The 24,165-nt window shown below is 46.6% G+C and overlaps 1 protein-coding gene across 1 annotated transcript in view; it reads left to right on the top strand.

The window, feature by feature from the left end:
• The first annotated feature begins 11,295 nt into the window (after positions 1-11,295).
• The window catches only part of LOC144102633 (uncharacterized), a 70,458-nt gene continuing 57,588 nt past the window's right edge, over positions 11,296-24,165 (top strand). Inside the window, exons 1-2 of the mRNA XM_077635853.1 lie at positions 11,296-11,302; positions 12,055-12,122. Of these exons, the coding sequence (XP_077491979.1) occupies positions 11,296-11,302; positions 12,055-12,122 (75 nt within the window). The remainder of the gene's footprint in view (positions 11,303-12,054; positions 12,123-24,165) is intronic.

Genomic DNA, 24,165 nt, shown 5'->3' on the forward strand with positions numbered 1-24,165 from the left:
AAGAAATCGGCTTGGGCAGGGCATGTAATGTGAAGGCAGGATAACCGCTGGTCCTTATGGGTAACGGAGTTGATTCGAAGAGGAAGCAAGCGTCGCCGGGGGCGGCAGAAAGTTAGATGCGCGGATGAGAATAAGAAGTTTGCGGGGATACGGTGGCCGCAGCAGTTAAAAGGAGAGAGTTATTTGGAGAGACCTTTGCCCTGCAGTGGCCGTAATCACGCTAACGACGCTGCTGATGATGATGATTCATGTGTTGATTAGGTGAGTGATAGAGCACCCGAGCCTAGGACGTCTCAGTGCCTTGAGTAAAAGCATGTCTTTCACGCTACCCTGTTTCGAGAGCCAGTTACAACCAAACTTCAGCAGAAAGTTGGAGGAGGAGGAGGAAAAAACTTCTATTGCTCTATTAAGCAGAGGTGCTAGCGGCTTCCGGATGTCTTCATCACTTGGGCTGAAGTCCCGGTTGATCCGGTGGTTGGTTCCCTTGTTCCAGGGCCCCACTGAGCCGTGCCACCTCGCATGCGTGCTGCACTAGTCCTCTTTGGACCGACAGCTCGCTGCTGGTGAGCAGGCCCTCCCACTGCTCCGCATTGGGCTGTTTTAACTTATGGAAGGAGAAGTTGTTCTTGCATTCCCATGTGAAGTGGTATAACGTGCGGGTTGCCCCGCACCCCGTGCATGTGTCCGCGTATTGGTTCGGATACATTTTGTGGAATGTGTAAGTTGTGGAAGGTTCCTGTCTGCAGTCTTCGCCAGCCGGCTGCTTCGTGTTGTGTTAAGAGTGGGTGTGGCGGGGGAGGCGTTATTCTCCTGACTCTGTGATAATTCAGTATCTCCGCGAACGTTGGCTCCACCGTCGTGGTGGGTTCCGAGTCCGTTGATGTCTCCGCTCGGTTAGTAAGCTCGCGAGCTAGATCATCGGCCCTCTGGTTCCCCTTCACTCCGGCGTGTCCCGGTACACAGAAAATCTTATGTTGTATTTGTGTGCTCGGGGGCCCTGCTTGGACGATTATGCGCAGCGCCCCTTTGCTGACTCTACCTGCGGTGTAGTGTCTGCATGCCGTTTTTGAGTCCGTGAGAATTGTGAGCGACTCGTTCCTACGGTACCCTTCCGCTACCGCTAGAGCTACGGCGGTTTCTTCCCCCTCGGATACCGTACAGCCTCTCAGTGTTGCGCAGGTGATCATGGTACCCTTGTGGTTCACCACCACTGACGCAACTCTGTGTTCTTTAGAGTTTCTGTTCCACGGATGTAGGGCCGCATCCGTATATACTACGTTCTTGTCATTCGCGAGGTGCTTTTCTACATATTCTGCCCTTGCGGCTCGCCTTGCCGCGTGCAAGTTCGGATCCATGTGCCTAGGTAGGGGGCACACCCTGATGGTTTGGCGAATGTAATCGGGGATGCTCGCTTCCCTATCCTCTGTTTGGCTACTGATGTATCCCAACCTTAGGGCGACCGCTCGGCCGGTGGTCGACTGCTGGAGCCTATGCAGCTCTGCACCGAGTTGCGTTTCTTTCAGTTCTTCGAAGGTGTTGTGGATTCCCAGCTTTAGCAGTTTTTCGTTCGACGTATTCCTTGGCGGGTTCAGCGCCGTCTTGAATGTCTTTCTGATGAGTATGTCTGCTTGTTCTTTTTCATGTTGTGTCATGTTGTTGTAGGGAAGCGAGTATGTGATGCCGCTGACCACTAGGCTCTTTTACAGCTTGATTGTGTCGCTTTCCTTCATGCCGTGCCTTCTCTGCCATACCTTGGTAATCATTCTGCTGACTTGCTGCGTTGATTGTTGGAGGAGGCTTAGGGTGTGGCTGCACCTTCTGCCGCATTGGATCCACATTCCTAGGACACTTAAATGCTGCGTTCTGGGAGAACTTGCCCTTCTAGCCGTATTTCGATCTTCTCCTTAAATGGCTTTTTGCCTACGCGCAGAACCTCCGATTTCTCGGTAGAGCATGCGAGTCCTCTCTCTCTCTGACATATCGTTCGACGCATGTCGCCGCTTGCTGGATTAGTTCTTTCTGGCCTAGCGATCCGTGGTTGATCCAAATCGTGATATCATCCGCATACATAGCATGCTGGATTCCCTCGATTCGGCTCAGCTCGCGGGCTAGTCCAATCATGGCTATGTTGAAGAGTACCGGTAAGATTACGGATCCCGGCGGGGTGCCTTTGGCGTTTCAAAGACATCGCTCCGCAGGTCTCCCAGTCCACCGTTGCCGTGCGGTTCGACAGGAATGCCCTCACGTAGTCGTGTACTCTTTTGCCGCAGTGGGTGATGGTTAGTCCCTCCATGATGGCACTGTGGCTGACGTTATCGAACGCGCCCTTGATGTCTAGCGCCATTATGACGTTCTCTCCTGTCTTGGGGATGGTGTCGATTACCTCCTCCTTGATTTGCAGGAGGATATCCTGCGTCGACAGGTGCGTTCTGAAGCCGAACATGCTGTGCGGGTACAAATCTTCGTCTTCGATGTACCGTTGTATTCTACTCGTGATTACCCTTTCGTAGAGCTTGCCCAGGTGTGTAATCTCCGTGATCTTCTTTTGCAGCTTCCTGTTTAGTTTCTGCCGCTTCCACTTTTTCTTGAGTCCGCGTCTTGCCTCCCATAGCCTGAGTAGCCGTGGGTCCACTTGCGGTGTAGCTTCTGTTCTGTCAATTTCCTGCGTATGTTGCTCCTGTATTTGTCTGAGTTGCGTGCTGCACTCCTCTATTCAGGTAATTTCGCCCTGTAGCTGTCTGCTATTGCTTCGGAAGGCGTCCCAGTCCGTGATGTGGGCTGTTCCTATCTTCCTTTTTATGTTTTCTGCCTCCAGCGTTACTTTTAGCGCGTAGAGGTCGCTTCCTAGGTTTTCCAGCAGATTCTCCCACTCGGCCTGCCGTGCTCCCCTAACAAAGGTTAGGTCTGGACAGCTGTCGGGGCTAACGCTGCTGTATAGTCGCGTTGGCTGATTTTCGTCCGTTAGAAGGGTGCAGTTTGTATTTTCTGCTGCAACGCATAATAGCTGCCCCTTTTTCTCGCCTTTCTCGTAGCCCCAGCTAGGGTCCCTCGCATTTAAGTCCCTGGCTATGAGGAGTGTGTTTGACTTTGCTAGGTGGCCCGCTTCAGCGAAAAGTTTGCTAAAATTGCCAATTTTCTGCTTGGGTGAACTATATATGTTTATTATGAAGGTGGTTTTCGCTTTGTGTTTCCTTTTGGGTATGATCTCCGTAATTACGTGCTCAATTCCCCTGACTGCAATTTCATCATGTGCTATGGTAACTAGGTTTTTGTTAATTAGGGTCGCTGTGCGTCCGCTTTCCTGACATTGATATCCTTTTAGTGTTGGTATTGTGTTGGTTTTCTGTAACATTATTATGTTACTGCCAGATGCTTAGTGTGTTGTGTCCTGCCATGTTGATTTGCTTTTGTTGTTGTCACTTTGGTTTTCGGTTACGAATATTCTTTCATTAAAGAGCCTGTCCATGGCTTCGTTGGCGATTTTTTGCGTGTTTTGGCTTTTGACAAAGCTTCGGAAGCATTGATTTTCTTGTTGTTGCTTTGCCTGTATACTCTGCACGCCTTCCATTTGCGTCTGCATGGCTTGCAGTTGTGTCTGCACGCTCTGCATAAAACTTTTCATCTGTTCTTCGAAGCTATTGTCTACTATTGGTGGTGGGGGTGTTGGGTCCGTGGTGGTGGTGGTGCCCGCAGGGGACTGGCTGCCCTAAGAGCCTGTAGCTCACTAATGAGCTTCCTTATCTTTTCCTTTAGTTGTCTATTTTCCTCTCTGCTGAGTTCTAGTTATTTCCTGGCTTTTTGATTTCCTCATCTTTTTTGTTGTCGTTACTAGTTTCCCCAGATTGCAGAAAAAGTGATTTGGGAGCGCCCGCACTCCAGCTCACCTTGACTCCGTCCTTGCTTTGCTGCTGCTGCTGCTGCTGTTTTGGCGGATCTTGCTTGTTGTTCTGCCCTCCCAGGGTGGGAAAGACTCGTCCCGGGGTCAGCCCCGGCTGCGGTTGCGGTTCCGGCCCCGGCTCTGGCTCCATGAGCGGGATCCTTCCCCGGCCTCGCTGTTGCCCCGGCTGCGGGACTGGCTGTCGCTCCCGTTGCCCTCCGAGCTGAACCATCTTGGCCGGCGTCTTCGGCTGCGACTGCGGCTCTTCCTCTGCTGCTGTTGCTGCTCCGGCGCGCCATATGGTTGGCGCCCCCTCAGCTCCGCAGCAGTCTTGAGTCGCTGCTTGCAGTCCCTGGTTCCGGTCAGATGTTCGCCGCCGCACACCATGCATTTGGACTGCATTGGTGTTCTTCTTCTGGGTTTCCTGCTCCGCAGCATCTGCAGGTTCTCGCGTTTGGCGCTGGGCGTACGTCCGAGCGATGTCCCTGCATGCCGCACACGAAGCAGCACTGTCTCGTTGGTCTGTAGCGGTATGTCTTGTATTCACCGGCGCTGAATATGACCCACTTGGGAATGTTGGGTCCGTCGAAGATGAGAAGGGCAGTCGCGGATTTCCCCCAGCATTCTCGCTGCCAGGATCTCGTTGTCCGGCGTTCTCAGCCTCAACTTGGACTGCAGTTCATTTACCGTTAGGCCCAGCGGTAAGCCGTGGATGACCGCCCGCGTGACGTCGATGGGCATGGCCATGTAGGCCTGTACGTGGTAGGTTGTGCCTTCGTACGGGAGCTTCTGATCTTCCGTATCACGTCCGCCGTTTCGATGATGGAGGTGCTCGCGATTATTATGTTCGAGCCTGGTCGGAGCCCGACCAGAAAGTCCTCTTCCTTGATCTTCCCACCGCATGCTTCCACGAAGTTCGAAGGACCAGCGCACACAAACAACGGACAGAGTAGAAGGACGACGTAGACAGAAGCGCTGAACTAACAACTTTTATTTCAGGAGAAGCAGGAAGTACATATATATAAAGCCTTTATCAGGCTCCATGACATAGAAGGCAAGACAAGAACCAATTTTCAAAGTGATAAACATGAGTCAAATGATATCACAGAGTTAAAGGCGTGACAGGCGAATTAAGTTTGCCTGCACAACTGTTATCTGCCATTCATTCAGGCGCAAGCGCCAAAGGGTTACCAACAAGAACAGCGAACAAGAACCCGGCAAAAACGGGGCGATAAGAACATGGTCCGGAAGGGAAAAAACTCGTAAACATAATAAAAGGCTGAAGGGCCAACAAATAACACGGCAAAAAGTTAAAAACACTAAAAGGTACCATGAAAACCAAGTGTGATGTGGCGATCATAAGACGAGAAGGGAAAGTAGACAAACTTTACACAAAGACCTAGGAAAACCAAGAGCTGGGAAAGAAGGCAAAGAAGCAAGACTAAAATCTGGAACTCTGTGACAAATAGGAAAGTTCTTTATCACGTAATAAAATTGAAGGTTTGCTAATGCATTGTTCCTTTAGCGCTTGTATTTTTCTTTCCTCAATGATTTCACGAACCAGTGCGCTTCTGTTATTCGCTAAAACTTGCGTTGTTTAAAATCGAGGTGAACAGCCTGTTTATAAAACTTTACAGTCGCGACGATGAATTCCAGTGTGCCAGCTTTGAACACTGACATATAGTTATGCTCTTTCAGCCTTTCATTTAAACAGCGACCTGTCTGCCCGATATACCTCTTTCTACATGACAAATGAATGGAGTACACTACTGAGTCTGTACATTGGACAAAACGCTGCTGGTGTCGGACGGTGCACGTTTCTACTTTTTCCCTTGTTGAATTTACTCGGTTGCACATTTGAGACAGTCGTTCAGGAGCACTGAATACAACTTCAACTCCAACTCTTTTTCCAATTTTCCTGATATTATGCGAAATGCGGTGCAAGTAAGGCATAACCGCTACTTTGTTTCTGCTAGGCTTATCTGTTTTGGGCCTGAGCCAAGTTGCTCTTTTGATTTTTTGAAGATAGCTTCTGTCGCAGAGGCTAAAAGCTTAGGAGGGTAGCTTGCGTTTTCTAGTCTTCCTGCTTGGGCTAAAAAACTTGTTTCTATTTTGTGAACACGGGATTTTGTAAGGGCACTTCTGAAAATTCGTTTTTTCGTTTTAAGGGGGTTTGACGTCCCAAAGCGACTCAGGCTATGAGAGACGCCGTAGTGAAGGGTACCGGAAATTTCGACCATCTGGGGTTCTTTAACGTGCACTGAAATCGCAGAGTACACAGGCCTCTAGAATTTCGCCTCCATTGAAATTCGACCGCAGTGGCCGGGATCAAACCCGCGTCTTTCGGGCCAGCAGCCGAGCGCCATGACCACTCAGCCACCGCGGCGGCTACTTCTGAAAATTCCTTGAACTACATTCCTTTTAACCAACTTCGAGTGGGCTGAATCAAACGGGAGAATTGGCTTCGTTCCTCTTGGCTCATAAGACCAGCAGACGTGATCCAGTGTGAAATGGAGTCCTAGTTCTAAAAATCTCAAACAGCCATTGCTCGGCAATTCATGGGTTAACTCTAGAGTTAAAGATGATAGGCACTCGGAGAATACAGCCAGGGTCTTAGAAACTTCGACATGGAAAGTACTCTGGTTACAATCCAATATCACAAGAAAGTCATCAACAAAGCGAAAGATCTTTATAACTTTCGTTCCTTGAAAACGGCTGTTCGCTTCTCTGTCCAGTCCAGATAGATAAAGATCACTTAAAATCGGGGCTATGAGGGATCCTATGCAAATACCCTGTTTTTGCAGAAACAGAGTTTCATTCCATGTTGCAATGGTTGATTTCAGGTAGGCCGATAATATGTTTCCACGATTGCACGCGTGGCTTGATAAGGCTTCATATCTTGTCTTGCACCTTCAGGCCGCCACGTGGCCTAATGATTATCTTCGCGTCATCCTTGGGGAGCGGGGGCAGCATTTGCCTTGGCTGTCTCCTCGTCTCTCCCTTTTGTACGCTCTTTTTATCGCCGCCTGGTTGCGTCATCTCACCTGCGCTCCCATTGGTCGGCGCCATCGTGCCTTTGTTCGTTCCGGGAACGGGGTCTCCTGGCTTTGGTGCAGCGCTGTTCTTGCCGGCGCGCCTTTTTCCTTTCTTGCTTCGTTTGGAATGGAAAACTTCCCAATTTAGTTCTTCGTCCTGCGTCAGGCTGATTTCGCCGTCCCCGGCGTCCTGTTGCATGACCTCTTCTTCGTCCGCTCCCATGGGGCTGTTATCCGCCTGCGTGTCGGAGCACGTGGTCGTCAGTGCAGCCTCCATTCCTAAGCCGGGTCAAGCACTGCGTTGCTTGCCGAAGGGCTGTCCGGTGCCCGAGTCGCCATTTCCTCCGTTCCGAGGGCCTTCGGTCCGGTGGAGCGCCCGCTCTGGTGCGGGAGTGGTTAGGCCTAACCGTTAGGCCTAGCTCCCGGCCACAGGGTCTTGACTTCGGATCCCGATAAAAGTAAAAAAAACGGGCCTACCGGGATGAAATCGGTGTCCTCGTGGTCCTGACGCCTGGTGCTTCCAATTCTGCCCAAAATTTGGCTGGCCCGATGAAATTGCTGCGTTGACACTTCTAAAATTCTGGGAGCCCATGCGACACACGCCCGCTCGCTTCGACCGCTCCCAGCGCCCCCAGAGAACTCTCCTTCAATGACGGGTTGCTCTTGCTACCAATTTATGTCACTGATCTCACTGAAGCACGCTCTAACCATTCCCAGCAGCCTAGTTATCCTTCTGCTTCGGCACGAACGTGTCTACAAAAGCAGCATTCCTCCAACAGAATGGCACAGGGTAATTGTTAATGAGAGAAGAGGCCGAAAGGTTGGCCGGCGGAAACCTGACCCGGGCCTTTGCATGTAGAGAAAATACAGAAGGAAACCGAAAGGCAGAATACAAAGGTAGGTTCTAATATCAAAATACAGTCAGTTGCATGGAATGACCCAGAGTATGGAAGTGTCAACACACACACGGGCTTGCACTCGTCTCTCGCGTAGATTCGAACACGTAGGACACACCGTCCATGCCAGTCGTCCGTCGACGCCCAACACCGTCAAATCATTCTAACAAACTGAAGAAGTCTGCTTGCACGACTGATAACTCCGAGAAATCCGTTTTCCATCCAACCGGTCGGAAATGGAATAGCCTTACCAGGAATAGCATAGAGAAAAAAATTTTTATTGGGGAGCCACAAAAAAACGGGCAGGAGAGACGATCAGGGGTGAATCCCTATTCCAGGACTCAATTGCCTTTGTAGGCGTCCAAACACACTCCGACAACACTCCAGTAATTTTTGAAGACCCTTCAGATGAAATCGTTGTTACATACTTGCCTCTAACTTTTCCTAATTTTTTTCCTTTCTTTTAAGCCTTTCATCTTGCGTTGTCTGATATTCTATTCCACGGCTTGGTTAACTTCACGTATATATTTGCTTATGTTTATACGTGTACACGTCCGCATTTATAATGACTCCTGAAACGGCATTGAGTAAGATGTCATTGGCTATCTTACATTACACGCCTTTTAGTGTCTTTGTTAAACTAATGCAATGTAATAATCTTCAATGAGTACCTTGGGCGTACTGCTTGTGTAGAAGACATCTGGCTGCGTGTGACACGTGCAGTACATTTTGTGTGTTCTTATTTTTCTTTATATAGTAGGTATGCTATTGGCGATGCCTTGTTAATTCTTTTTTATTATTGCCACGTAAGCTTTGTTTTTCGCAATGCAACATGCACTCCTGTCAAAGGCATTTCTACAAAGTGATGTCAAGTCAAGTAACCTTTATTTAACATCAAACAGATGCCAGGAGTAAAGGCAAAAAGCCTATAGAAGGCTTTAAGAAGGGTCTACACCCCTGTGCAAAACTTGATCATATTAAGCGATAAAAGAACATCCTGGAAGTATTCCTAAAATAAATAAATGCAGCGTCTTGAGCATACACGGTGCACCTCAGTAATACGAGCTTAACAGACGGACTTCCGTGGGCACGCAGGTTACCATACCCACGTACGGTCAAGCAGAGTTGCCAGTGTTGATGGTGCAGTTGACGTACAGCTGCAGACAAGGGCTGTAGACACACGCACACACACCAACTACCTCACAACGACTAAGAGCTGTCATTCCAGCGAATCTCTGAAGAAAAAACATTTATTGTAAGGTATTTGCCAGAATTTAGTTACGGGCCTATATTCGATATGATTCTCGTGTTTTCTGATGTCCGTCGCCCCTATTTGTATTATACCGAAAAAGCCATGTTTGTACCTCTAACAAGCCTATTTTTATATATCGAACGCTGGCTTCACAGAATCGTCGTTTATATGTAGCTGCATGTTAGCGGAACATCACAGACACAACCGCTGAAAAATGAGTATAACTACTTGCATGTTTCTTTGAACAGTATATGTATACCCTTTTGCTTATCATCCACCAAGCTTTGCTTAATATCATTCAAATTGAGACCAAAAAACTATATTCATATTGTTTCTCGGAGATACCATTTGATAATTGTTGGAAAGTATAAGAATACATTAAACTTCTTTCCCCCTCTCTTGATTAGCTCTCAACACTTCTGTAATGATAAATATATTTTTCTCATTTTTGCGGAGCAAGATTTCCGAAGTCCCTGTGAATAGCTAGTATCGGTAACCGGCTGAGCAAACCCGAAGCATTTTTGCCTATCAAGGCATGTGTCAGGAAGACGTAAACAACTTTTCGTCAAAACCTGCCTCCAGATTAGCCATCGCCCCACTATATTCGCTCCAATATTGAATGAGCACTGTTAAGAATTCCGTCAGCCCATTCCTTGGTCGTGAACTGTAGCACCAATGAACACGCTATTATAAGGCAATAATCAAGAAGTCAGAAGTTATTTTTTCTTTCTGGGCTGGTTGCTCGTGAATAACGTTATTTAACCAAATATACTGCTGAAAACCTTCAGCAACAATCATTTGGAACTCAGTTCCTAGTGCCATGCGCGCCTGCTTATTTCTTGCAGTACTAACGTTTTTACACGCTGATTTCTTCGAGCTCTGCAGTGAACCAACGCTGGAAGTCAAAAGTACTATACAGACATCTGTTGAAACTTCGTTTCTTTTTGTGTTTAACCTGTGTGTCCTTTGTATGTGATTTTCTTAAATACGCTTCATGGGACGAAACCCAGACACCTCTCGCTTGTTTATGGCTCCCCTCGGGCGACGGGACTCTGGGAACCCGAGGGAGAGGGCCAAAGGTTGAGACCAGCAGAGAGCTCCTCCGTCTGGAGGGGCAAGGGAAAAGGGCAGAACGAGCGGGGAGCCCCAACGAGGAGCACGTAATTTTTCGAGCTCTTGCTCCCCTCCTAACGAACAGTTTGATTGTTTCTTGTTTCTTGCAATAAACGAAGTTACATAAACGATAACAGTCTACTGTCATTAGAAACGAAAGCTAAAACATCTTTTTTCTTCAACCTTTTATCACCCGGCACAAATGGCAGACCATGGATGGTTGGTTGACAATGCGCTTCCCTTAACCACTGCAGCTTTGCTCAAAAAGCTGTATCAGGACTGCCAGCGACATATGACTGCGAAATTCAGAATAACCAATTCCGCGTATATGGGCATTAACTTATTAACGCTATCGCGTCATATTCTTAAGGCGGAGCTCACTTCTGCTCCCTGAGGTCCGCGCTTGGCTGGCGTAGACAAAAGTTCGCGCGTATATTTCTAACCCGCTTAACGCCACTCCTAGAATCTTCGCCTTTGAAGGTAGTGATAAGCAGTTTAGGTGTGCGCATGGTGTTTTGCCATGCCAAGTTTACCACCACTGCGGGGCTGATACGAAAGCAGCGGTACTTGGACGTCATTTGACGCTCGGTCCGTAGGTCAATGATCAGCGTGTAGATCGGCCTTTAGTCCAGGGGTAAAAAAAAGATGCTAATGTGTTCCCCTATGCCTGTACCTCCTGAGGAGGTTGCAGCCGCACTGCGGCAGCACCAGCAGGCACGTTCAGGTGGAACCTGTTTTGCCAACAGTGCGAAAGCCGCTACTGACATCAGCGCCTCCGCGACGTCGCGGCGTGAAGGAGGTGTATAATTTCTGTCGCGGCAGCCTCAAATGAAGGCTTCCTCACTTTTCCATACGAAGGAGACGTCAGATGCCGCGGCCACACCAAGTATCCACTTCCGCTGCAAAGGCAGGTCGACCTGGGCAGCATTAGCAACCGGCAGCTGGGACACTGAACCAATCTACATGCAGTCTTCCAATGAGTCTGTCATGTATCTGGTACTACACACGGGCATGCAGTGCCCTCGTATAGCTGTGTGTTCCAACATTCAGCAGTCGTGCAAAGGTGCATGGCTGCAGCTGCCCCATTGTGCAGCCATATCCATGCCCTATCAGAGTATAATCATGCCCTGTAAGCTCCAGTACGCACCATCTGCCTAAACTTATCGGGAGGAGACGCCGTATTGCCTGAAAAGAAATTTCTCCACCACTCCACGTGTAATTTAATACCGCCGTGTGGATCTAACCTTCCCAGCGGTTCGCCTTGACGAGGTGGAGTTGCGGAGCATCCGGGCAGGTGCTGTGCTGACGCCTGCGATCAGGGCCTCTTGGACATCGCATACTCCTCTTCTGATCTGCCCCGCTGCCCCTACGAAGGCGACGTCGGCTCACTTCTTGCGAACTTGCCCCTGACTTCGGGCGGCACGCAAGCGACACCCCGGCAGCAAGGGTTACCACCCAAGCCGACCACCAGACACAAGAATCTGGACCCATGTTCCCCAACAGAGGGCTTGTTGGTATTCATGGCCAACACAAGCCTGCATATGTACTTATGACTTTGTAATGTTAAATGTCTCATTTGCACAATCAAAAAAAATCTAAGAGGTAGCGGATCTTTCACCGTAAAACCCTGCTTCATATACTGCCTGGACGCAGGGACCATACCTTCACTCTTTACTGGACTTCATAAAATCAGCTAGCCTTCTTCAATTAATTTAATCATTGCTACATCTTTCATCACACCTTCGCCCATTGATGCCCTGAGGCAATAAATATCGCTTTAAAAAAGCTAAGACGAAAGCTAGTACGCATGGCAATGTGCAATGCTAATTAAGGAAGCACACTGCTTTGTTTTTTGTGATAATCTGTAATTTCCCTGTGCAGGTATAGTGTATGACGCTGAATTCTACGAATCTTTCAAGGAGTCGGTTGTTGGTGTCTACAAGGAATGTGTAGGGTATGTACTTGTGCTGAAAGTAGACGAGAATATTTTTCATTATCTTAATTTAGTCCTTTTTTCATTTCAATTTTGTGTCACATGTTCCATCGTATTGATGACAAAGGCCATTAAGCATGGCGAAAAACAGCAAGGGGACAAATTGTAAATTGCGGGAATTAGCATTCTGGAGCAACACATAGTCTTTGAGGCACGTTGCACTGGAGTGCTCCAGGTTAATTTGGACCACCTGAGGTTCTTCAGTGTACACCGACGTCACAGAGCACCAGCGCGCCTGTTGCGTTAAGACGCCGTCAAAATGCAGCCACCGCGAAGAAACATCTACGAAGTTCCGATAAATGACGTCACCTATGAGCCGTATAAGAACTTATTCCTTGCCCTCAACAGGAAGTGCACATCCTTGCTCCATGGGGAAATTCCCTTCGCGCATGCTTTTCCAAGGTTTTCTCTTGCCCTTCTGTTATCAGGCTAGTTTGTGACCCCTTTAATGATAACAACATACCGGCAAGTGCTATGACTGTGGTACGAAAACTGCCAACAATATTTCTCGCTTGTTACCTTTGAAACTGCTGGTCATTTCGGCGTAGCTGCTGAAATTAATGGACTCCGGGCAGATTTTTCTGTTTTCAGTCTGAACAAAGCGAAATTCTGACGATGGCTGTTCATTCATTTCGAGAGCTAGTCAGCCATGCTCAAGGCATAATACTTACTTCTAGTTGCGTCACATTAAAATGCCTGAAATTATCTGTGCATGTACTGCTGTGGCTTTTTGAATTATTGTAGTGATAGCTACTTGAAGAAAGGCAGGTGGTCGAAACTTCTGAACCCCTTCACTACGGCGTCCCTCATAGCCTCAGTCGCTTTGGGATGTTAAACCCCATAAACCATGTCGTGTACTGGGCGTCCCAGCTAACATTAGCCAGGGTTTAAAAATACAACGCGGCCCTCAATCAGGATGCGAACAATGCATGTTACTGACTATTGTTTGGCTATTGTAATCACCTTGCTGAACGACATATAGATTTTCTCCATAACCTCTCTACACGCACAGCCTTAGCATCTGTTAAGTTTATAGCACTAAGCTCTTTGGCATTAGTGGTATAAAAATCAAGAATCTGTCCTATTTGCTCGAATGGTGGTGAAATGTTTAGGGGAACACTTCATGGGGAGTGTATTCGCCATAAGGCACCAATACTAGCATCCACCCAAGAGTAGCCATCCGGCTACAAAAGAAAGCTGTGCAGCACTCACAGGAAATTCGTATTTGAAGGAAAATTCCTTCTGGCTCCGAAAACCCGCGCCCGGATCAAGACTAATTTTTCTTCAACTATGAATTATGTGTGAAAGCTGTATGGCATTTCTTTCAGCTATATGGCAGTGCCTGTGTCAATGCTATTGAATGCCTACTCCCTTAAACTATGTGCTGCAATTCATGTCGTCAGTGATTACTGCAGTCATTGCACTGCAAGCGAGAGAAGAACCACATTTCAAGTTTTTGTAAGCAACTTTCCACCCGAGGGATAAAATCCAGGGTAATTGAGCATAAAAATAAGAGAACGTCGATACTCTAGGGAAGAACAGATGTTCCGTTTTGTTTCACTTCCGCTTGTACGTACAGGAAGAGAATCGGACGCTTCCAGCCGAGAATCGCTGACGTAACTGATGCGTTAGAATGGAATGCTGGGAATAACGTGCAAAGAATACGCGTTCCATACAGTGGGTCAAAGTGGCGAATGAAAGTGCGGATTAAGCGTTGCCTTAGGCATGAAAGGCAGCGATAAAGAGGCTGTTTTTTAGGAGGCCAAGCCAGCCTATGAAAGCCGGATTTACCGATAAGCAACCACAAGCACCACAGGACATAAGTAGCCTAAAATTTCATGTCTCAAAAACTCGCTTCCGGTATAACATGCACGAGTCTCAACCGCACACTCTGCTTCTCGAATATGCCAATGCCATCTCATAGATAAGCAATCACTCACCGGGCTTTTGTAGTGTGATGAGGACAGTGACGCTGCTAAAGTATAGCAGCTACTTGGAGAACGCGACGCAAGCATTTCACACGACGGAGCTGTGGACTGGCTGCTTTGTCCCCTTTTATAATCGTGGCGAGGTTGATCGGCCTGCAAGATGGAGACCAATAGTGATTGCCATTACGCCGTGGTGACTAGAGCTGCGCATGAGCTGAACGGCACGCGCTCAGCCGCGCCTAGTCTCACAGGAGCCTACCATGAGTTTCTGTAAAATCAGGCGGCAAAAAAGTGCACATGAGTGCGGTCAAGATAACTGGCATGTCCGTGATGCTTACCAATCAAGGGAAGGGGCGAGAGTGGCTCGTTATGACATGCATGATGGAAACCATCAGTCACGGAATCCTAGGAGCACAGGGGATTGATTGTTTTTTTTTAAATTTGTGGTCTTGATGAATGAAAGACTAATAGTAAAGTTATTTTCGCACTTAAAGACGTCTGATTAGAATTAAAAGAAAAAAAAAAGCACATGCTGTCTGTGGGATCACAACCCACGACCTCCAAATCTCGCATCCGGACGTGTTAGGAGCTATATTACAGTAGCATTTAGAGCCTTCAGCGTGGCGACGTTGCCACCCCGTGGCTGCGCCGCCACGCTGACACGTGGTTGGTCACGTGTTGCGAAGCAGCAGCCAGCGGCGCGGCGCCATGGCTGATCACGTGGTTCGTCCCGTGGTTGGTCACGTGACGAACCACGTGGTGCAGAGCCGCTGCTTCTGCTGGCGGCGCGCCGGCGAAACCGAGCTGCAACAGCTGTGCGCATGCGCCGTGTCAAGCAGGACGAAGATGAAGAAGGAACGCCCAGCGAAAGGGAGCGGCGAAAGACTGGCTTTGCAGTTCAACTGAGCCAGTTCCACCCGGCCAACTGCAGCTATCGCATCACTCCAGGTATAACCCCAGCTAAACCACCGCCAATTTTAATGCTTGGTGGTCATGCCTGACAATGTCATCAATAAAAATTCGTTGCAATGGCCACCGTCTTTAAAAAGTCATTGTTGAAATGCTTAGAATATGTATGGCTATGGTTCGACAGTCATGCAAAGCGTTACTTTTATGCATGATATGTTACGAGGGAAGAGATATGGACAGCAGAAATGTCACCCGCTACTCTACGGCTCGGGAAGCAGCCTAAACAGCAGTAAATAATTTGCTGGCGCTTTAGCTTTGATAAGCAGGAAACATTGTTCGAGAGCACAGTTATTTGCGGGTGGACACCACCGCCATGTGCCTGAAGGCGCGATTGAGGTGTCTACGGGCCCAGGGAGCCATTTATGCGCGTCTTCGAGTTTTTCATCGCCACTGCCAATTTACCGAATGCACGCCCCTAAGTTCCAGTGCCGCGTTTCTGCTGCAGTGTTGTCAGCGCCAAAGCATGCAGCCCACATCTCTCTCTCGCTGCTGTCACATAGCTCCAATCGTAAATGTTAGTGTGATAGTAATATTAGTTGATGAAGACGGTATGGAATGCGCAGCCCGATAGTATGTTGCAGTTTAAAACGAGGTGTAATTGGCTGCGGCGATAGCCTAGCGCTCTCGAGCAGTGGCCAGCGAAGCTGATCTGTTCACGCCTGCGCGGGTTAAAATCGCAGCCACGGCAGAATTTTTTTCAATTTATTAATGGTTTGCCCAAGGTCACCCTCAAGGTCCAGCATCACAAAAACTGGTGAGCCTGTTTGACATCATGAAATAAAACTTTCGCACTAAAATCAATTAAGTATGCATGCAATCGCAGAAGTGGCTTCTTGCTTTGAGCATCCGCTCCATATGAAGACTGTGTGGAGTTTAATCCTCAATGCCTGCAGTACTAAACGGCGTCCAGGGGCGCAAACTTTTGTGTTTCGCTTTTCGGAGAATTTGCTCGAAAAAATGGGTATCTTTTTCTACCAAGAGCAACCAAACAATTCAGCTAAGGCGTTTTCAGCACGATAAAAAAAAGTCAATTCCGCATTATTCAAAAACAGCAGCCTTTAAATTATGTTACATGCAAAATTCACATACAGCCAACTCGCCAATATTCAAACATATGATTACAGTGTCTCTCAGGAAATGATGTGCAGCAGTAACTGGGGATGTAAGGTTCATTATGCCGCCAATGACCGTGATGAAGCTCAGTGCTACTTTTTGCTAACATCTTCAACGCCTCCATCGATTGTATGCCGCGTGCGTGCGCAAATATAGATTTAAAACCCACTATCACCTATTATTCTGTCTGATATTGGCTAAAGTGCATCAACAACACTGTTTTGCTTGAATATCGCCTTCCCAGGCGCTCGTCTCTCGTTGCATAGGCACATGCCAGTTGGAATGACGGCTACAATATATTTGGCTGTGAATCCTCTCTTTTAATTCGAATACACTCGCAGTTCACACTTCAAACAGTTTGGCTGCCCAGAAGCCACCTCTGTGAAGTCCGCAACAACCCTTACTTTACTGTGCTGCTTGAACTGTTCAACCATTTCCTCTTTTGAGGGGAACGTGACAACAGATTTTATAATTTCGGGCACATACATGCGCTGCTTCTGCAACAATGTTACTGCGTGTTGTTATTGTGGAGTGGAACAAATGGATGAGGATGACAATTGATATATTGTGCTTTAACTTTACCAACGTCAAAACAATCTTATCTTTTGCTTACACGTGCTGCCGACCGGGCAGCGGCGGGCGCAGTTGTAGCAGCGAATGATTGCATTAAGAACTGTTACTTATGGCAGCCCTGTGAATGCGGTTACACTTTTGTCAGTTATCATATCCGCGAACCTGTTGTTAAATCCACCACACTTCATTTCCACCGCTTTGTTATCTGCGCAGCGCTTAAGTGAGCTAATTCCAGAGCGATGCCTGCAACATCCCTTTCATGCTGCAAGTGTTTTTTTAGTTACTATGGTGCAGGCGATGCTTGAACTGCAGCTGTGCACGAAAAATCCCAGTGAAAAAGAAAAATGAGCCATGGCAATCACATCTCTGGGTAAAGCAAGTTTTGCTTCGTATAACACATTTCTGCATTAGAAAACAGGGTATCTGCCATTTCCATGATAATGCGTGCAGTTATTGCATCAATCCAAACAAGAATTGCGGCGAAAACAATAATTTTTATGAATAGCAATAAACAAGTGTGAAGTGAAATGAGAACCCCCTATATGCTCTGTCTTGGTTAGGCAGAACCACTGGACAGTTGTACCCTGTACTGAAACCCATGCTCAGACTGTAGTCCTGAAAGAAAATCTCTCTTAAGAAAAAATAGTAAAGCTAAGCTTACCGGCTTAGAGCATTAATCAGCGAAAGTTTATTAGTACCAGAGGCCGAGAGGTCTGGGGTGGCAGGCCCGATTTTAAGTTTCACAGGCCCGATTGGTAGTCTTTGCGCTGACGAGCATACTCGGGTTCCTCCCTCATGCAGTCTTCAGTTTGAGAGCGTTTCCGGCCCTCTTCACGTACTCCAGGGCGCGCCTACACGAAGCAAATCAGACACAGTGTTCTCTTACTCGCAGTTCAATCCCTCCTTAGGTTTTGAGGAAATCAAAGGCGCCTAACTGGCTCACTGGTTCAGTGGACAACTTTGCCGCGCTGTGAGGTGACAATGGTGCCCATCTGCAAAGCAAAACAGTTATGCGCTTTTCTTTATCTGTGAATAACAAAAGACTAGTACTTTTGGTCAAAGGCTTTCCTCCTCTCTACACCAGCGTCAGCTGTACTCACTCATGGGCACGCGCGTTCCGCCAGGCTTTCACTCTACCCTAAACTGTCTTCTGCTGCAGTGCCAGGCGTCCTCCTTTCCACAGCTAACGCGCTTTAAGAGTAACTGTGTCATCGACTCCGCCGTTGTACAGCATATGTTTGTCTCTTTAGGTAAGCTATTACAACCTTCGCTGCAAAATTGCTTTGATTTGAAAATAAGGAACAAACAATAGCACAGTGCCCAGGACATTAAGAATGAGGCGGAGTGCATTTGGTGGGCACTTTCAGATCACGAAAGGCAGTTCACTAGTATCCCTCAAGATGAAAGTATGCAACAGTCCTATCTTACTGATACTAGGGCAGAAACGTGGAGGCTAATGAAAAGGGTTGAACTTGAAGAGCAGTGTGGGTCAAGGAACAATCGTGAGTTAATTATATTCCAGTAAAAATGAAGGAATGTGTATTGTTCCATACTGATCGTCACTTCAGAAAGAGCAGAGGGTGACAATACACAATGGCGTGGTTTCTGGCAGTGTAAAAAATTGTCTATTTTGCTATGAGCATCAATGGCTGCAGCAAAATAATGAATTGTTTCGAGGACAGCTGTTGCTGTCCCAGAAGCCTTGTGGAAGCTGTGCTGTCTGCGATCGATAAAATTACAGTCCTGGAGGAATTCAGAGATATGTTTAAAACTAATATGTTCAAGGATTTTGTAACAAGTGCGTAATAGTGAGATGAGTCGCTAAGACTCACGTAGAGAGCGGTTATAGCCTTTGGGTATTGGAATAGTCTGTGTCCCAGCAATGAGGCGGTAGTATTGCCTGAGATACAGACTTATTAAATACGAGGTAGAGGTATTTGGAACACTATTTCGCATGCTCAACAAGGAAAGTGTTCGATATGCCGTCAACTCCTGATATCTTTTCAGTATAAATTTCAAATAACCAAGACAGCAGCCCTTCTTGACAGATGATAACTTTCCTTATTGATGGATGAGTAGCACTGATGTTAAAAAGTTTGGTTTTTCTGTCGTCATTTTCTGTGGACATGGAGCAAAATTATTCAAATAAGACACAATCTCTGGGCTGTCTGCCACAGTTTCGCAATCAATGGTCAAATTCTGCACAGATTTCTTTCTGATGACAAATGCCGCCAAAAATTATCCGAGGCTGGTACAAGAAAGTTTGTCATGCATACATTTAAATAATAATGCCTGCCTCTTATTATACTATCTTTCACGGCACTGGGTTCGGCAGCAGTGCTTCTGTGGCGCATGTACTCATTTTCTTGCATCTTGCAGCCTACACTACGCACCCGGTCTCATCAAGACTTGGCCCTTTTCATCAGCATGACAAGCACCAGCCTGTTCAGAAGCCTGCTTATCACCAAGCTTGCTACTGCGCATGCCCGCGGAGCGCCATCTACATCGCCCGTGAAGGCCACATATGCACTGCTCTGTAATTCGACGCTTCGTTCGGCAGCAGTGCTTCTGGCGCATGTACTCATTTGCCTGCATTTTGCAGGTAAGCCTCGTTTTTCACTTCTAAAATATTGTTTGCTTTTCCGCGCTGCTGCCGAGCCAAGTTGTGTCTTACGAGTTGTGCGGAGCCAATTAAATTGTGTTTACAGCTGTATTTCCTGTGTGCGTAGCCTTCTGATCCCACTGAGTCATGACAGGAACCAGAAAAAAGAAGGATATATGGACGCGGAAGAATGTACTGAATGTACTGAATGCAGCAGTCTCAGGCAGGGGCTTAAAAAATTCCGGAAAGAAATGTTGCCTGAGTTCCAGGACCAGAAGAAAAGCCTTGACTTCTGTAGCTAATCATGTGATGACATATCCGAAACAAAAGTTGATGTTATGGAACTCATAAGGAGGTCGAAGCGTTACAAGTCACCAATCACGCTATTAAAGAAGAAAACCGCAAGCTTGCTTGAGGAGTAAACTAACTGGAATAATATTCCCGAATAAATAACCTTGAAATAAAAGGGGTTCCTAAGGATGGTGGCGCAACAGACGTTGGGGTCAAACTGAGAACATTCGTTGGCGAACCTATCTCGTAGCTGACGTCGATGTCTGCCATAGAGTACCAACCTCCAAAGAAGATGGAATGAACATCATTGTGCGTTTTGCCCGGCGGGAAAAGCTCAATCTAGGGTTAGCAAAGGCGATGAAAACGCGAATAACGACAACCGACCTCGGCTACAGCCCCGAAAGCGCCGTCTTTGTTAATGAGCATCTAACACGCCAAAACAAGCAACCGATTGGTGCTGCCATCACAAAGAGAAAGCAGGTTAACTGGAAGTTTGCATTGACGAAAGATGGAAAAATATTTGCGCGTCAAGCTGAAAACACGACTGTACTTCGAATCAACTGTCTGGACGACCTGGAAAAAATGGTCAGGCAAACCGGCACATCAGGATTAGACTGCTGCCAATCCTGCGCACGGTCCTGCATCTGCAGTCTAAGTAGTATTTTTCTGTTGTCCTCATGGCAGTCCAACCTTCCAATCTCAAAAATGTCCGTCATAAGGGCCTTTTATCTTTCCTTCACCTTCATGCACGTTCATTAGAAAACAAGCACGATGACCTTCATTATTTATTCAATGCAACTGACATTTCTTTCGATGCGATTATGGTATGTGAAACGTAGTATAATGATAGTTCTGTCCCGTTCCTGTCAAACGACTACCAAAACTTTGCGCTAAGTCACTCCCTGAAGCGTGGTGGTGGCGTTATGCTACTGATGAAAAGCAGCTTTACGTGCACACTTTTCCTGAGTTTACTGCGACGACTGACGACTACGAAATAGTGACAGTTCACGATTTTTCTCGGTGCTTTATCGTCCTCCGAAGGCTGATTTGCAAAATTTCCTGCTTTTTCTTGAAAGCATTCTAGATTATATCTCTTAATAAATACTCTCTCTTTCTTGGTGGGGACCTAAACATTGATATGCTCAAAACTGTTAAGGCTAAAAATGATTTGCTGTCAGTTCTAGAGTCGCATGGGTTTTTAAACATTATAAATGAACCAACACGTGTCACATCCGTGTCAGCAACTCTACTCAGTCTGTTCATCACTAATGCCGACTAAAGTGTTATTTCTTGCGGTGCGCTTGCTAGCGATATCAGTGATCACTTGCCCATTTTCGCCTTCATTCATGCAAAAGATTATCCTGCGCCCCCAAACGGTACGCCTATCGGTAGGCAGTACATAACCGAATGTTCTTTGGCATGTTTTCGAGCCTATGTTGAGTGTCATGACTGGAGCCATGTTCTTTAAGCACTGATGGGAATGAAATGTACAAAGCCCTTGTATCTCAAATTACAGATCTTTACCGAAAGCACTTTCCACCTGTAATGCGACGAAGGAACAAAAATCACGGAAACCGTGGGTAAAACGTGATCTGGTCAATAAAATTAACATAAAAACGTTTTTACTGGAAGTTTGTAAAAAGCAAGGACATAGATGTATTACAAGCTTATAAAAAATACAGAAATAAAATAAATAAAGAGCTCAAAGTTGCCAAGGAAGAATTCTTTGCTACCTATCTGCATGAGGCATCCCGAAACGTTGAACTCTTGTGAAAACGCCTAAATAGCATCATTAAACCAATCAGTCATTCCACCATTACCAGCATAAAAATCAACAATGAAGATACAAGCGGCACTGATCTATCTTATGCGTTCAATACGCATTTCGTCTCCGTTTGGGAACTGACCGCGCAGGTAAAGCTTACTCTCCAACTACAGATTCCATCCCTAATATCTCTGGAAGTATGGTATTTTCCGCACTGATGAAAGGGAAGTGATTTATGTCTTCAATAACCTAAAAAATTCTAAATCTCGTGATGCGAACGACATGAAAATTGCCCCTATGAAGTACATTGTTGATATCATCGGTCCAGTGTTGACTAGTATGCATAACTTAGCCTTTGAACAAAATACATTTCCAGAACTAATGCAAATAGCCAAGGTGATTGTAATACATAAATTAGGTGACAAATATAATATAAGGATTAGAAAAATCATGCACCTTCGTTTTTATTCATTTTTTGAAAAGCATTCACTCATTTCGCCTTGCCAACACGGTTTTATGAAACGTAAATCCACAGAGTAAGCTCTTGTAACGCAAAAATAAATCATTATTGACGCCCTAGAGAATAAGCAACTACTTTTAGGCATACATTTAGATTTTTCAAAGGCATTTTTTTGCGTACATCACAAAGCGTTAATAAAGAAACTTCAGCATTATGGCATACAGAGAAATTCTAATGCTCTCTTATCATCGTACCTTCAACACCGTTCTCAGTGTGTTAGCCACAATAATAAAAATTCGAGCGTTAAAAAACTTACTTCCGGTGTCCCACGAGGCAGTATTCTCAGTCCCCTTCTATTTGTTCTTTGCATAAATGACATCTTTTCCACTATTAGCCAGGTACAATGGATTGGATATGAAGATGATACGGCGCTCTTCATTACAGGAGATAACCCAAATAATTTGACACGCACAGCAAATATAGCATTAAATATTGTTCAGCATTGGTCTGATAATAACCTCCTGAGAATGAATGCAAAAAAGACGCAAGCAATACTTTTTCGCGCAAAAAACACCAGTGTCACTATCGCAGAAAAGGTATTCCAAGCAAAAGATGAAATTGAAATACGAACGCACGTTAAATCACTTGGGGTCTTTTTTCCAGAAAACCTAACCTGGGATAAGCATGTTGAACATGTTTGCTGCATACTAAATAGAATCGCGGGAATATTAAGCCGGAACCGGCATATACTACCTACAAAAGTGAAAAAATTGGTATACAACGTCTTATTTTTATCCACACTTAATTATTGTCATCTCGTATGGGCCACCACAGCTAAAGAAAACATTCATAAACTAACATGTCAGAAACGCGCAATTAGAGCCATTGCGAATAGTTCATACCGAGATTATACATCCGTATAATTCGTATGCTATCGCATACTTCCAATTGAAACCATGCGCTCATTCCGCCTTATTTTCCAGTAAAACACTGTTGTTCGCAGTGAGAATCACTATTTTCTTCAACTATTCAACCTTGCCACGCGCCGTCATAGCCACAACACTAGGCAAAATAATTCATGGCTCGAACGTTTCTGCCGCACAACATATGGCAATCAATGTTTATCGTTTCACATCGCCGTCCTCCTGAACGCTTTTAGTCGCGTTGGTGTCGGTGCAAACACAGAACCTACACGCTCACTTTCCACAAAATTAGATCGTAATGCATTCGCTTTCTGTTAGTTTCCGCACCGTTGTCTCTCCTTTCATTTCTTATCTTTCGCTGCGTTATATCTGATTGATGTCCCTTTCCTTTTTGTTTATACTGTACAGCTAACGTCATTTCTTGCTTACATATTGTAGTAACAACGCCCAGTATCGCGTGCGTTGTATTGTTAGCCGCTTACTTTTTGCATCTCATGTATAAAACCCCGACGTTGCAGTCTATATGTATATATCCCGTGCAATACTTGTTGCCGCGTTGAGTGTTCTTTGTATATTTTTGAATGCTGCTGAACTGTACCCAAGAGGGCCGGGCTTCGTCAAGCTGCGCATGTGCAGCTTTTTTCCGTCGCCCCCTTTCTTTGTCTCTGAAATAAATTTGACTTTGACTTTGACACTGGTACCTCGAAACTTAAATACGCTCTCCACTGAGGGACATAGACACAACCGTTTTCTTATTTCTTTAGAAGTTCGCTTAAGTGTAGGTTATGAAAGCTTTCGTAATCCAAGGATTAGGTTTTCTTATTCGTTTCACCTTCGACAGAACAAGGTCACCAATACATTTTAGTGCAGTATTTTAAGAGTCGCCACAAGTCAAGTCGTGGACAGAACTTTCGTCTGAGTGGTGCAGAAAAACAAAATCAGAAAATTTGCTATAGAGTGTGTGGGATACACTGGTATCCCCTCCTCGTCCCCCGCGCCAGCGGCGACCGTGACCTACACGGGCGCGCTGGCCACCAGGAATGTGGAGAGAAGGCACCCCCGCGACTCTGCTCATTTCCGCCCCGGCACTGACGTGACGTCACGGCAGCGCGCTGCCATCTGCGGAGAGGGTAGCACGCCTAAGCTTGACGGTAACGATTTGCTGCGAGGGAGGCAATGACCGAGGGGATAAAAGGCGTGATCGCGCGGCGGGAAGCTCTCTCTCGCCGCCGGACCTGACCTAACTGCCCCACGGACCCCTTCCGCTGCCCGCCGGCCCCCGAACACCAACGCCGGTCGACGTCAACGACTTGGTGAGCTACTGAACATCTATTTTACGGATAGAACATTCTTCCGCAGTGTGCTTTACCTCGCG

The sequence above is a fragment of the Amblyomma americanum genome, chromosome 8 (assembly GCF_052857255.1).
Source record: "Amblyomma americanum isolate KBUSLIRL-KWMA chromosome 8, ASM5285725v1, whole genome shotgun sequence".
Taxonomy (NCBI): domain Eukaryota; kingdom Metazoa; phylum Arthropoda; class Arachnida; order Ixodida; family Ixodidae; genus Amblyomma; species Amblyomma americanum.